The sequence below is a fragment of the Neomonachus schauinslandi genome, chromosome 2, assembly GCF_002201575.2.
Source record: "Neomonachus schauinslandi chromosome 2, ASM220157v2, whole genome shotgun sequence".
NCBI lineage: Eukaryota > Metazoa > Chordata > Mammalia > Carnivora > Phocidae > Neomonachus > Neomonachus schauinslandi.
This window is the reverse complement of record NC_058404.1, coordinates 198,395,310-198,410,334: the sequence shown is the minus strand read 5'-3', so window position 1 is coordinate 198,410,334 and position 15,025 is coordinate 198,395,310. Positions and strand designations below refer to the sequence as shown.

Sequence of the window (15,025 nt, the reverse complement as noted above, 5' to 3'; positions counted from 1 at the left end):
AGGGACCTGCCTTTAGGGGCTCAGGCGGTGGCATCTGAGAAGATTAGACCCCGTTGTTCACGTGGCAACTTTTCTGGAGAAAGTATAAGAGGTGGTGATCATAGAGCAAACACACAGATGACAGAATGAACTGCCTGGTTATGTGACCGAGGGGAGTGGACGGATTCCCTCCTCTGGAATTTACGGAGCCTTGGGCATGGGGCCTTTCCCTGGAGGGGCCTGTGGCCTGGCAGGGTCAACAGTGTGGTGAAGGCCAGCCCGGGAGAAAAGCGTGGAACGTAGGAAGGACAGAGAAGAGAGTGACAAACACGTGCCCAGTAAAGACACTTCAAAGAGAGTGGTTGGAGCCAGTCCTTCCTACTGAAGGACAAGTAGAAGATCTTCAGGAAGACGGGGATGCCGGGCATTTGAACCACAGTGGGAAGCCCTGACAGCAGGCACCCAGCGTGGCGAGTCGGCTGGCCCAGGGTGGCCCGGAAGGGTGGAGTCCCAGGGGTGTGGGTGTGGGTGGCAGAGGAACAGACCAGACTTTCCAGGCCTGCCTCAGCTGGGATCAGAGCCTGTGTTAGAAAGGTTGAACTTTCATCCTCCAGCTGGGGAACCTTGAGGGATTTCCCACTGGGTAGCCACACAGTTGCCTGTACCTTGGAGAGTGATAAGTATGGAGTGAACACCAGACTCCAGAAACCCAGAGATGCCCTGTGGGTGGTCCTTAGTAGCACCTTGCAGTTGCCAGCACACTTCTTTGGGAGCATTTGAGGACTTCCCGAGTTCTGAGCGAATGACCGCCACAGCAGAGCCTAGCAGGGAGTAGTTGCTCCAACCTCTCTCCCTGCCGCCCTCCCCGGACTTACCTGCCTGGCTTCTGGCCTGCCCTCCCCAGGTCCGCGCAGAACTGCTTCGGGAACGCGTGCAGCAGCTGGAGGCCCAGGAGTCCCGCTTCGCGGAGTCCCTTGTCTCCCTGCAGGTCCAGAAGGCGGCCAGGATGGCCACGACCCTGTGGGCGTACGCCGCCCTCCTGAGCATCCAGGACTTGCTCCTGGAGGAGCTGAGCGAGTCCGAGACCCTGACAAAGTTGGCCTGCGAGCAGATCCTGGGGTCACACAGCCCGGTGAGTGCGGGGCTCGGGAAGGAAGAGGGATGGAGCCTGCGCCACATCTGTGGGTTCGTGGGTTCATCCTCGTGCGCTCTCCTGGCTCCCTCTCTGTCAAGTGAGTGCTCGCCTGCCCTGTCTACACTGTAGGGTCACAGGGAGGACTAAGGGAGGTGACTTACAGCTCAAGCCAGCTTGATTTCATTGCCCCCAAGAAGCAAACCTTTTGAGTTTTAACATTTTTAACATTTCCGAGACAGGGCACATCTTACATCCACAACACCAGGATGGTCATCCATAGACCTGTAAAAACAGCATGGCTTTCAGTTAACAGCACCTTAGCTGCGATGAAATACTGGATTGTTGTTTCTTTTTATAATTACACTTATTACCATTATTCCTACATGCTGCATTTTTTGTCAAGGCGTGAGAGGTATAGTCATAAACCGGAAGCTACAGAATCACCTGTTTTGAGGACTAAGCTTAGGTCCTTGATGAGTTGATTTTAGAACTTCCTATGTTATTATAATTCCTCTAGAGAGGAAAAGGAACCCATGCTTACTGGGTGCCAAGTACGTGCAGCCAAGCACGAACAGGCTGTGAATGGACACACTCTCGGGTAAGCATTAATCATTCTTAATCACACATCTCAAAATGCCCCTTTAAGCACAAATGATTATAAGTAGCAATCTTCTGCTGCTCTACCTTTATGCTCTCTGTCACACATGATATTACTTAATTATCGAGCTGGGTTGTGAAGTGGGTCCTGCTATGATGTTCAGTTCTCGGGTAGAGAAATTGAGATTCGGGCAGGTGGCCGGTCAAGTTCTTTGTAAAGTCCACGTGGCTAATAAAAGCCAGGAGCGGAGTGCAATCTGTTTCTGACTTCAACCCACTAGGTCATGTTCATGGACTATCCCCGTTGATCTCGCCAGTGGGGGTTGCCATCATTCCTTTTTTAAAAATCATAAATAACATGAGGTTCTGAAGAGTCCTGAACTGTTTTTCCCATAAACATTTTGCACCCTGCATTATGTTAAATGTTTTTAAGGATAGAAAGAAGTGGAAATGTTGGTATTTCTGCACAAAACATTCAGATGCTGGATAAATAAAAATAAACCTACATCTTAATGCTTTTCGAGTTCACAAGAGAATGTGGAAAATCCCCAAAGGTCAGGGATATCCCTGGGAAAGCAAATCCAGAGGCTCAGATCCTGGGGCGAAGACTTCTGAAATCTGCAACCCAGGGATTTGGGGTTCATTTGAGGGAATAGGAGATGAGACTGGGGGTGTCCTGAAGAAGTAGAACAACCAGTGAGGGGTGAGAGGAGAAAGCCACCTGCTGTCAAAGGAGCCACCTTTGACAGGGAAATCTGTCCTTTTCTGGCCCTGCTCCAGAGCGCTGGGGGGGGAGTGGAGAGGGGGGAGGGGAGTCTCCCTGGTGAATTTTTTTTTATTATGTTAATCACCACACATCACATCATTAGTTCTTGATGTAGTGTTCCATGATTCATTGTTTGCATATAACACCCAGTGCTCCATGCAGAATGTGCCCTCTTTAATACCCATCACCAGGCTAACCCATCCCCCCACCCCCTCCCCTCTAGAACCCTCAGTTTGTTTTTCAGAGTCCATAGTCTCTTATGGTTCATCTCCCCCTCCGATTTCCCCCCCATTCCTCCCCTACTGCTATCCCCTTCTTTTTTGGCATATAATGTATTATTTGTTTCAGAGGTACAGGTCTGTGATTTATCAGTCTTACACAATTCACAGCGCTCACCATACATAGCACATACCCTCCCCAATGTCTATCACCCAGGCATTGTTTTTTTTTTTTTTTTAAGATTTTATTTATTTGTCAGAGAGAGAGAGAGAGAGAGAGCACAAGCAGGGGGAGAGGCAGGCAGAGGGAGAGGAAGAAGCAGGCTCCTCACTGAGCAGGGAGCCCAATGTGGGACTCGATCCCAGCACCCTGGGATCACAACCTGAGTCGAAGGCAGACGTTTAATTGACTGAGCCACCCAGGCGTCCCTCCCCTGCAAATTTGTAGTCAAAGGCTTCTGTTGGTATGAGGAAGAAATCCCAAAATACTTTAGCTCACCAGTCAGGAAATCTCCCAAGGCAATGAATTAAATTAAAATGGTTCTAGGATGGATGACTACCCCAGTGCATGGCCAAAGCAAAAGCAGATCCTCTCCAGAGAAAAATATTCTCAATCTGGGCAACTCGGGATTTTCACAGGTTAATTTCACCCAAATATGAGTTCTCAATTAAAATTAGAAGTCCCCAAACACATGAGCAAGACAAGATGACATATATATAGGAGAAACAAACAAACAAAACCCCCAATAGATTAAAATCCCTAAAGATGTTAAGTGCTCAGATCATCAGTGTAGAATATAAAATAATGATTTATGAAATCATTTTAAAAATCAAAGGTAGTACTGAAATGACTTTAAAATTTTCATTCATATGGAGAGCAGAGCAATTCTAAACTTGCATGTATGTAATAACCCAAAATAATGAAAAAACTTGACAAAACAGCAGGGAGAAGTTGATAAATCTGTCACAGTAGTGGGGGATTTCAGCACACCCCTCTTTCTGTGGTTGATCAGACGAGACACATTTAAAGATACTGATGAACTAATTAACCCATTAATCAACCTGTATTTAATGTCTGCCCACAGAATTTTACAGCCAGCAATTAACAAATACATATTCTTCTTCAGCACACATTGGAACAGTTACAAACAATTAAGTTATACAATATTATTTGACCACCTTTTTGAAAAAGAACAATTAAGCTTGAATCCATTTACGAAAAGATTAGTACTCAAAGTCCATACTTTGAAAGTTTTAAAACTTATTCCTGAATAATTCATTGGTCAAAGAAATGATAATGGAAATTTTTTAAAATGTAGAACATAAAAATAATGTAAATACAACATATTAAAATGTGTGGGATTTTGCTAAAGTCGTTTTTTAGCTCTAAGGAAAATTAATGCCCTAAACTTATATTAGAGAAGAAAAGCTTACGATTAAGATCATATAAAAAACTAAAGGGGAACAATGACAAATATGTCTGTAGAAAGAAGGAAGGAAGATCACATAAATAAAATAATAAAAAGACTACCAAAAGCCAACCAAACAAAACCATGATAGAAAAGATCAGTAAAGTGAAAAGTTGAATTTTCTGAAAAAAAAAAAAAAAGGCTAATAAAATACACAAAGCTCCGACATGAGTGACCATATGAAATAGAGATGAGGGACCAGTAAATAATAAAAAGCAACATAACTATACATGCAGTAGAGTTTTACAAAATAAAACTCTATGAACAATTTCATGTAGATGAATTTGAAAACTGAAAGGAAATGGAAAACTTTCTAGAAAATTCATCAAAATTGATTCAAGTAGAAAAAGTCTGTATATAGTCTTATTACCATGAAAGAAATTGACTCAGTAGTCAAGAAATCTTCTGACACACACAAAAAAGCACGCATCCCAATAGTTTTACAGGTGAGCTCCAACAGAGTTTTGCAGTCTCATCTACAAATTATTCCTGATGTTAGAAAACTAAGGACTATTCCTTATTTTATGAAGCTCAGCTCACCCTGACCAAAACCAGATGTAAGTCGTATGAGGAAGAACAATTACAGTTCACCCTCTCTTGTAAGCATAGATGTTCACTATATTACTAACATAACTTGGCCATCCATAAAATAATTAGTACATTACTAACTAAATTAATTAATTTAGTTAATTTAGTAATTACTAAAATAATTAGTACAGCACAGCCAGGTTGAGGTTTTCCCAGGAATATAAGGTTGGTTTAACTTTAAAACCTCCATTTACAAAGTTGACCACGTTAACGGATTAAAGGAGAAAAGAAAAAACTCCGTATGATCATTTCAGTATAACCAATCAAGTATTTTATCGAATTCAACACCCACCCAAGATGAAAACTTCTCAGCAAATTAATGACGGGGGAAACCTGCACTGGGTATTTACTCAAAGTCCACAGCAAGTGTGAGTGAGAGGTGATGGGCGTGGGGGTGGGCTGGCCCCGAATTATAGGTGAAGGACAGGAGGGGCAGGTCAAGGTTGTGTATCAATTAGGGGCAGAGGAGACACAAGGAGCTGGTGGTGTCCAGCTCACAGTTTACCTGCTGCCCCTCGAGGGCCCTGGACAACCCCTCAGCTCAGCCCTGAGATACCTGGTGGCTCTTTGTACTTAAAACCGCCCTGATTTCTGTCGTCACTGGGTGGTACGACACTTACATTTGCAGTTTTATCTCACAGCCTTTTTGAGTAACATCAAAGCTTCCTTATTCTTGACTGTGTTTGGAAGAGTTCTGTGACCTGAACTGGGAGAGACTGCTCAAAGTCACATGTAGTATTGAGTTGGTGGAAACGCAGCTAGTGTTTTCTCGATTTGCATTTCGGAGGGAAGACAAACCTGTGGTTTGGCTCGAGATTCTAGATTTTCATTCCACAGTTTGATCATTCTGTGAAAACCGCTTTCCCATTGTGAACGGGCTTTTAAGCTGTTAGACATTTAGGGGAATTAAAAAAGCATGAAATGAAATGCTTTGGAAGAAAGGGCTCGTGAGAGAACCATATCGAGCGCACCTCCTTGGATGAAAGATTTAGACTCCTCTTGTGAAATGGGAACATGGGCAAGGCATAACTAAATCATGGGGCCAAGCGGCATGATGGGCAAAGCTACGGAGGATGGACTTCCTTATAATGGATAAAGGGACCGGGGACCGACTATACCCACGGTATCCGCCCTGTAGATCCACTGTTCCAAGCCTGAACCCAGGGTCTTCCTCTGCTCTTCCTCTGGTTTACTGCCCACTTGCTGTTAGTCACCCAGTCTGTGGATTCTTCCTGAACTTTTGTCCTCACTTCTGACTTTTGCTGGCCCAGCTTTGCTGCTGACGAATCCAGATGTGAAAAAGAAAAATAACACTAATAGTAAGTTGCTTCCTTTAATCGGGCTCTCATTAAGTCCAAAGCATCGTGGGAAGGGTTTGAACCTTCTGTCAAGCCCATGATGCTTTGATACTCATTCTACAGATGAAGGAGGGAGGCTCAGGAAGGTTTCGGCATTGCACCAAGCTCCCGTCCCTGGAAAGCAGAGCCTGTGCCTTCTGCAAAGCCTGGCTCCTGTCCTCACATCAGTTTCCCTCTGCCTTCTCTGGCCCCCTCTACACTGCAGCCCGAGGAGTCTCTCTGAAAAACAGAAATGATCATTGACAGCCCCACCCTCAACTCTGGATTATTTAAAACCCTCTCCTTCACTACTCTCAGAGGGACCCCGCATTTCAACCCCCGGACCTTCTCGCTGCTCCTGCACCCTTGAGTGATGTTCAGGCCTCCATTCCTCTGAATTACCTCTGCCTCGCTTCTGCTTCACCCCTTTGCAAGCTCATATCCATATTTTGAGACAAGCCAAATGTTGCCTCCTCTGTGAAGCCATCCATGATTCCCTCGGGCAGAGTTGGTCTCTTTCAGCTTTGTGCTCACACACCCTCCCTCCCGAATCTCTGCGATAGCAGGTGATGGCTGTTACTATCACTATAACTGTAAGGCTGTCGTCCACGCTAGACTCTGAGTTCCCACAGTCCAGGGGCCATGTCTCATTCACCCTTGATCCCTTTTGCCCAATAAAAGGCCTGGAACTCTCTGCCAGTCTATCATCTCATTATCTATCCATCTAACCGTTCATTCAACCTATACCTACGGAGTGCTTACCAGAGACAGCAGAGCTGAGGGATGGGGCCCAGAATCAGAGAAACCTGAAATCACTCCTCCCTGAGGCTCCCGTGCAGATTTACGACTTCAGGAGTTTGACCGGTACTCTCTGTGCCTCAACCACCGTATCTATAGAATGGGATAATAACATTTCTACCTTGTGCTGAATCGAGTCTAGCAGTACATGCTAGCCGACGTTATTATTGTGAATAATCAAGACGATGATGCTGATCGTGACTGTTCTTTCTTCTGTGAGCCAGGCCCTGGGCTCCCTGTTGGAGAGAGGGGTGGACAGGACAGCTGTGGTCCCGGGCTCCCTGCCCTCAGCAATGAAACTCCAGTGAGGAGAGTTCCAGAATCAGGCCTTGGAATTCCACTCGTGCAAAGTGGCAGGTGGCTGCACGGGGTGTGGAAGGAGTCTGGGGGCCAGGCTGGCCTCTGGGAGAATGTGCTGTCAGCAGTCACAACCTGCAGGACACATTCCCACCTCATTTCCTGTTCTCAGCCAGGACTTGCCTGGTCTTGGAAAAAACGTGTGCTCTCTGTGCTCTACTCATGCTTTGGAGACACTGGCAGCTGTGGGTTCGAGCCTGCCTTCCCCACACAGTGGTCAGGGCTGGCCAGCGAGAGTTTGAGATCAGTGAGTGGTGCACGACTAGGCTCCGGGTGTGCTGACAGAATGCGCTGTCAGAAACTCATTAGCTGTTGTGAGCTCTGTGTTTGGTTATGTTTACCTTTGGGATGCTGCAACAAGACGGATGGTTGTAATTAGAAACGTCCATGTGTTAGAAGGCCCTGCTCAAAAGTGTTCAAAGGCTTCCATGGCCCTGGGGGCAAAACCCAAATGCTCAGCACACGATGGCCTCGGTTTCCCTCTCTGGCCCCCTTTCCTTCACTCTTGGTTCTTGAGCAGTGTTTCTGAGCCATGGGGGCTTTGAGGCTCTTTTGACAATTTGATGTAAGCTTTGGCTCCTTGGCAGAAAGGCAGACTCTTCTGCACTTAATTTAGGAAGATGATGGACTACCATCCTCTAAGGAGCCGAAGCCCCTTAGGACTAAACCGCAGTTTCACCCCCTGCCCCCACTTAGAGCCCTGGCCTATCTGGTGAGTCGTGGGTTCAATATGTCTGCATTCTGCACAGCCTCTTATAGCCAGATTATCTGATTCTATTGGCCCAAGAATGCAGATTTCTTCTGCTTGGTCAATGAGAGGCAGCATAGCATGATGGTTAAGGACACAAACCCTGGCATGACCTGGCCTGGCTCAGATTCTGGCTCTGCCACCTAAGAGCTGCATGAGACAGCAAACTACTTTAACTCTTTTGCCTTAATCTCCTCCTCTGTAATGGGGAAAATAAGAGTGTGTATTCCCTAGGGTTGTTACAAGGACTCAATGAGATTCATATATAGTGGGCACTAGGAGCGGTGCCCAGTGTGCTGTGGGTCCCGTCAGCGTCAACCGTGGTTGCAATGCTCAGGCACAGGCTTCACCCCAGATGGATGAACGTGTGCTGGTGCCTTAACATATTATCAGTGACAGGTGCCATCTGGTGGGCTCGGTGCTGAGCGCTGCAGACACCGAGCTGGAGATGCAGCCCTGTCCCCTGGAGTTCACACTCTAACAGGAGGGTACAGGGACATCAGGCAGCTACAAAGATGGGGCAGTGTCTGAGTTGGCTCAGGCTTCTGGAACAAAACACCATAGCCTGGGGGCTAAAACAACAGACGGTTCTCTCCTAGTTCTGGAGGCTGGAAGCCCAAGATCAAGGCACCAGCAGTCTGTTGCTGCTGAGAGCTTTCTTCCTGGCCTGCAGACAGCCACTTTCTTATTGAGTCCTCACCTGGCAGAGAGTGGGGGTCCTGGTCTCTCTCTTCCACGCCTTAGAAGGACAGTAATCCCATCATGGGGCCCCACCTTCATGACCTCATCTAAACTCAGCTGCTTCCCCAAAGCCCCACTCCCAAATCCCATCCTGCTAGGGATGAAGGCCTCAACATAGGAATTGTGAGGGGCTGCAGACATTCTGCCCGTCTGTGACGGGCATACACAGGGGAGGGTGAGTGGGCGCCTTCAGAGAGGGAGTCTGCACCGTCCCAGGACCTGAGGGGCCCTTCCCTGTGGAAGTTCTTGAGCCAGGGCTCGAAAGGAGACTCGGGAGTAGCCAGGCAAACAGAGGAGGGCCCTGCAGGTGGTGGGAGCCGCATGTGCGAAGGCAGGGAGGCGTGAGAGGTCACGGTGTGGCCTCCTTGCGCTATTTGGCACAGCTGGACAGGGGACGCGGGCAAGAGCGGATCATGCCAGGCCCAGGAGGTCTGATTTAATCTGTGGACCCCTCACCTTCTGTGCACAGGAGCTCCAAGAGCTGGAGAGGAAGCTGGAAGATAAGCTGGCACACCAGGAGGCAGTCCAGCTACAGCGGGCTCTGGCGAGTCGGCAGCAGTGGGCTGGGGACGAGCCCGGGCTTCTGGCAGAGCCTGAGGATGCAGATTCTGGAAGGCACGTCTCTGCTGTCCTGCAGCAGGCCCTGAGCCAGGGCCGGAAATTACTGGAGCGCCACCAGCAGAGGTGAGCCCAGTGCCTGGCGGTGGCGCCATGTGGGATGGGTCCTCTGCAGGCCTGGGGGCCCCTGGCCTCTCCACTCAGCTGGACGCCGCCCCGGCTGTCACGCGCTTGTCTGAGGCGTCCTCCCAGTGCTCAGACACCAGCTGCTGACTTAGGAGCGCACTTCTTCCCTGACATCTAACTATACTTTGGTTTATTTTCTTTGTAAGATCATTGAGGTTTTCACTGAACATATTTTTTTAAGCTTTTTATTTTTAAATAGTTGTAGACTCACAAGAAATTTCAAAAATAGTGCAGGGAAGGTCCATGTGCCCTTCATCCCGCCTTCCCCAGTGGTAATATCGTACATAATCATAGCGCTTTGTCCAAACACCAGTGCGATGCAGTGAATGCAGATCTTAACTCAGATCTCACCGTGAACACAATAGTCCATATCCTGCTTTTGTAAAATTATAAAACAGACAGAACCCCCATCTTTTGTTAGGGCTGTTCTTTGCATTCTTCTTAATTAACAGACAATTATCCTTTGCCCAGGGCATTAAGAACTCTTAGAAAACGTACTTTTAACGACTCGTAGTTTTCCACTGTGAATATAATGTTGATGTGGAAAGGACGGGGTACAAACTAGAGACGTGGTGTGATTATGTTTTTGAAAACACATGTGCACAAACTAATTAGCAGCAAAGAGACTCCGTTGTAACGGATGTGACTTCTGGGTGGTGAGTTTACAGGTTATTTTAATGTATTTGATTATGCTTTCCTGGAACTACAACATCAAAGTGCAGTTCTGCTCCACTGAACTAATTGTATGAGAGGCTGGATCTCATAAAAAAGGCCCGGAGACGCCGACCTGGTTTACACCAGGATTTTCGGGTATATGACCCTCTTGCATGCCTCATGCTTCATGGTGGAAATCGCTCACAAGAAAAGCTTTTGACATGAGTTTCTGGTTGTGTTAGCCGACAAGAATGCAGGGTGGATCATCCATGGCGCCACCTCTATCAGCTAAGGGACCAGGTAGGCTGTAGACCCTCTCACATGGAAGTCAGAAGGCCTGAGGGGGACCCCCACGTGGAAAGGCGCCACCAGCCTCTGTGGCCGGAGCTGGGACCAGGCTGGGAACATGGTTCTGGGTCTGCTTCCACACGGGGGGGCACATGGTGGGCAAGGACTTGAGCATGACAACTAATCCTGAGAGTTTTCCAAGTAGGACCACCAATGGCCCAGCAAAGCCACAGAAATGTCTCCATATAGCTCCCACAAAACTTCTCCCTTTGAAGAGCCCTCTGTCCTGGCGGGCCTCCGTAATACGATATTTGCAAAAGAAATGTTCTAGAACAAGAAGAGATACGCCTCTTCTGGTCATCTCTTTCAATAGATTTTTAAAAATATACAGATGAGATTTGTGATTGTTATTTAAATAACTAGATGGTCTTCTCCTGGGATCACGTTATAACCCAAGTGGACTCACGTAGATTTTGTCTGCACTCCAGTTGGAAAGAGGAGCGAGACCACAGCGTCGTGCTGGAAGACTGGCTGGAGAATGTGGAGTTCGACACCTTCACAACCCTGTACAGCCAGGTGAGGACCCGTCAGCCGTGTCGTGGGCTGGCTCTCCTCAGAGTGCACATGTCCTCACCTGTGGCACGGGCGGGGTGACAGCGGGACCTGGGCCGCTGCTGAGTGGATTGCTGACAAGCGCCTGGCACCAGGCCAGCAGGCAGAGGACATTCCCTTCAGGCCCAGGGGCAGCAACAGTGATGGTCCTGGTCAGCCTCTTTTCTGAGACTCGCCAGGCACCCAGACGTGTTTCCTCTTCTCTGATTGATGCGAGTTTAACATGCACAGAGGGGGCTCCGCCAGGAACAAAGCTGGCCACTGAAATCAGGTTTCACTCTCTTTAAATGCTCTAGCCATTCCGTTTCATGCCACTGAGCATTCCCTTTAAAACAAGATAGTTCCTCATTCCCGCACGAATAACATGGGAAGGGGGTGCCCCTTAAGAAATGAATGGCACTAACCCAGCGAGGCAGGTTCCCTGTGCTGTGGGAGAGGCCCGGACCCCAGACCCATTCCTCTCGGAACTCCTCTCTTTACCCCCTCGAGGCTCCAGGGTGACTGCAGCCTTTTGTAGACAAGGTGGAGTCCCCTTGACTTCAAAGACCCTGACATCCTCTGAAGAGGCTTTGCTCATGAATAAATATTCACTGTGCTTCTAGTAAGCAGCAAGGGCTGTCTTGGGCACTGGGATTTCAGTAGTAAACACAAGGGATAAAGTCCATGCCTCCAGGAGCTGATATTCTAGTGGGGAGAGCAGGCAGTCAACAAAATAAATACATAAACTGAATAGTATTTGATGTTTTGATGTGCATTATGATCTCATTTTTATAGTTATGTCCATCTATCCATCCATCCACCTGTCCATCCATCTATCCATCCACTTGTCTATCTATCCATCCATCCATCATCTATCCTCCATCCCCATCATTCATCCCCCATCCATCCATCCATCCCTCATCCATCCATCCCCATCCATCCATCCATCCCCCATCCATCCGTCCCCCCAACCATCCATCCATCCACATATATGTCTAGAAAGATGCTTGGAATGGTGCTTGCCAATATTACTGATAATTATTTCTGGATAAAGGCATTTGGAATAATTATTTTAACATTCATCTTTGTGCTTTTCCTCATTGCTGAAATTCCTTAAAATTTAAACAGATTAAAATTAAAACAACAGAAATCCATGCAGGAAGGAGGGAAAGGGTCCTTGTATAGAGGGAGGCAGGAGCAGGCACAGGGAGAAGGCAGGGCCGTGTGACCATGGTGGAGGCAGAGGATGGAGGGATGCACTTTGAAGACACAGGAAGGGCCATGGGCCCAGGCAGGCAGGCGGCTGCTAGAAGCTGGAAGAGGCAAGAAGACGGATTATCCCTAGAGCCTGAGCAGGAATGAGCCCCCTTGACACCCTGACTTTGGCCCAGTGGAAGTGGCTTCAGACTTTTGTCCCCGGAGTGCAGGAGAAGAAAGATATGTTGCTGTCTGTGTCTCGCCAGCGTGGGACCGTTCCACACGTGGCAGTCATTCTATTCTCACGGGAGCCTCTGCCGTGGGTGGTATAGTTACCCCACTTCATAAATAAGGAAGCTGAGCACAGAGAGAAAGAAGGGCATTGTCCCAGGACACACAGTGTTCTTTCTGTGCAGTGGGCCTGGAGGCCAATCGAGGCTTTCCAGAGTGCAGAACCCATACTCACTCATTTTTTTAACCTCTTATTTTGAAACACTTTTAGATTCCAGGAAGTTACAAAGCTAGTATAGAGAGTTCTAGAACTCTACCCCATGTTTCACTCAGTTTCCCCCCATGGTTGCCTCTTACGAGTTCTAGCACTGTATCAATGTATGACATTGGTTACAAAATGTGTGCATGGTTCTGTGTCAGTTCATCACATGTAGACTCATGTAACCAGCACCATAAGCAAGATACTGGACTGTTCCATCGGCACAAAGACCTGCCTTGCGCCGCCCCTTTCCAGGTGCACCCACTCCTCTCCCATCCCTGACCCCCGGCAACCACAACGCTCTTCTCCATGTCTGCATCTTGTCAGTTCTGGAAAGAAAGACACAGAACTCTGATAGGATGTGACCTGTGGAGACAGGGTCTTTCCACGCGGCACCCATCCAGGTGTGCCCATAGCCTAGCTTCCTCAACCATCTGCTGGTCCGAGGACATTCCAGTTGTTTGCTAAGCTGTTGCTGTTTGCTCCAAGCAGGAGAGGAAAAGCCTCAGCAGTTGGCCCTGCTGCTGGCCCGAGGTGCGGCTCTGGTGTGTGTGTTGAGAGCAGTCGGGAGGACGGATGAAGAGTTTGGATGCATTGCAGTGAGCCGGGGTTGCTGACCACACAGATTTTTCTTGACAGCTCTGTGAATTTGGGGACGTGTTTCCACAACCGAGCTGCTAAAATATTTATCTCCGTGGGACAAACCGTCCTAAGACTGTCTCGTCCATTAAAACATGTCGTTTATCAAGGTGAGAGCAGTGAGGTCACGAGCTTCCCGTTAACCCCTCTAGGAGCTGAGACTGGCGTCGTACCTGTCCAGGCTGGCGATGGTGCCAGGGGGCACGCTGCGCCGGCTCCTGAGCGTGGCTCTGCCCGCGGCCTCGCAGTCTGAGCTCCTGGCCGCGCTGGACCCGGGCAGCCAGAAGCATCCGGACCACATGGTAGAGACTGATGGTGGTGGGGAGCAGGCCGACCTGGGCAGGAGGAGGTGAGTGTGGCATCGGGCTGCTTTTAGAAAAGAGTTGGGGGGGATTCCATCATGAAGGGAACACAAGCAGGGAGGAAGCAGGACCCTGCAGGCCCAGCACACACGCCCTACTGGTCGGCACTTCATTGCTCCGGGAGCAAAGGACATCCAGACCGGTGGCCAGGAACCCTTTTTAAGTCATGGGAGGCCTAAGAATTTTGTTCAGACTTTTATCTTCGTCACCAATTTATTTTTCAAGTAGAATCTTAAGAAAATATTTCCCCTCCCATAAATGTCATACACACACATTAAAGGAAGTGTAAAAAATACATACAAGGAAAAAGAAGAAAAAGGAATGTCCTGAAGATGATCTGTGACTGTCTGAAGATAGTCTTCAGACTATCTGAAGAAAATGGCTGAGAGCATTTTCTTACAATTCTTCGTCCAGAATGTGTTTCTGGGTTTGATTCTTATTTATTGCTGGGTTTTATGAGTGTGTTTGGTGTGTGCATGTGTGTGAGTGTGTGTAAAACCCATACGAATATCTGCGTGTGTAGTAATCCCATAATATACAGCCTCGCGTCCTGCCCCTCAGAACCTTACAGCACAGGGAGTTTGCTTATTTCCTTCTGACTCTTGTCCATGTGCGGACATCGTTCTATGCAATAATTATCACACCATTTAGGCTCTATTCCCTGCTGTTTTATGAATTTCAAATTCATACGTGGCAGTTATTGAAACCCCTTCATAGGTACTGTTGTTAACGACTGTGTAATATTCCACGGAGGAGTGTAGCATAGTGGGTGCAACCGTTACCCTCTGACGGGACGTTCGGTTTGGATTCATTTTTTTCCTCGATTACGGATAATGCTGCCTAGATACTTTGCTTTAGAAGCAGGTTCCGGGTGTGAATTTGGTCATCAAAGGCTCTAAATTTATAAGGAAAGGCAGGAAACAGGTATGGAGTGAGTGGGTGTGGGAACAGCAGCTGGGCCACTTGAGAATAGAGTTTGGGGGGGACGAGGTAGCCAGAAAAGCCACAACCACACATGAAAAGAGTGTTGACCGCCAGGCAGTGAAGCCAGCCTCCGCCACCAGGGCCCACGAGTCGGCCGAAGCGGCATGACTGTGCTCGCAGACGTGTAGGTACATGATTTTCCTGAGAAAGGGGGCAGTGTCTTTATATCAGGGTCACAAGGGGTCCCTGACTCAAAAAGGTAAGAAGCACTGCTAAGGGGGAAGAGTAGGGCTGGGTGAGAGGCAGGGTGGGACGTGGGAACAGCCGCGCAGTTGGGGTGGGAGTCCACGGGGTGCGGTCAGAGGGCTGAGCCTGGGCGTGGGCAGGCCTGGGTGCATGTGGT

The 15,025-nt window shown here is 48.3% G+C and overlaps 1 protein-coding gene across 1 annotated transcript in view; it reads left to right on the top strand.

Annotated features, from left to right (window-relative positions):
- The window catches only part of EVC2 (EvC ciliary complex subunit 2), a 135,705-nt gene that overhangs the window by 116,552 nt on the left and 4,128 nt on the right, over positions 1-15,025 (top strand). Inside the window, exons 17-20 of the mRNA XM_021677663.2 lie at positions 884-1,111; positions 9,203-9,417; positions 10,908-10,995; positions 13,489-13,685. Of these exons, the coding sequence (XP_021533338.1) occupies positions 884-1,111; positions 9,203-9,417; positions 10,908-10,995; positions 13,489-13,685 (728 nt within the window). The remainder of the gene's footprint in view (positions 1-883; positions 1,112-9,202; positions 9,418-10,907; positions 10,996-13,488; positions 13,686-15,025) is intronic.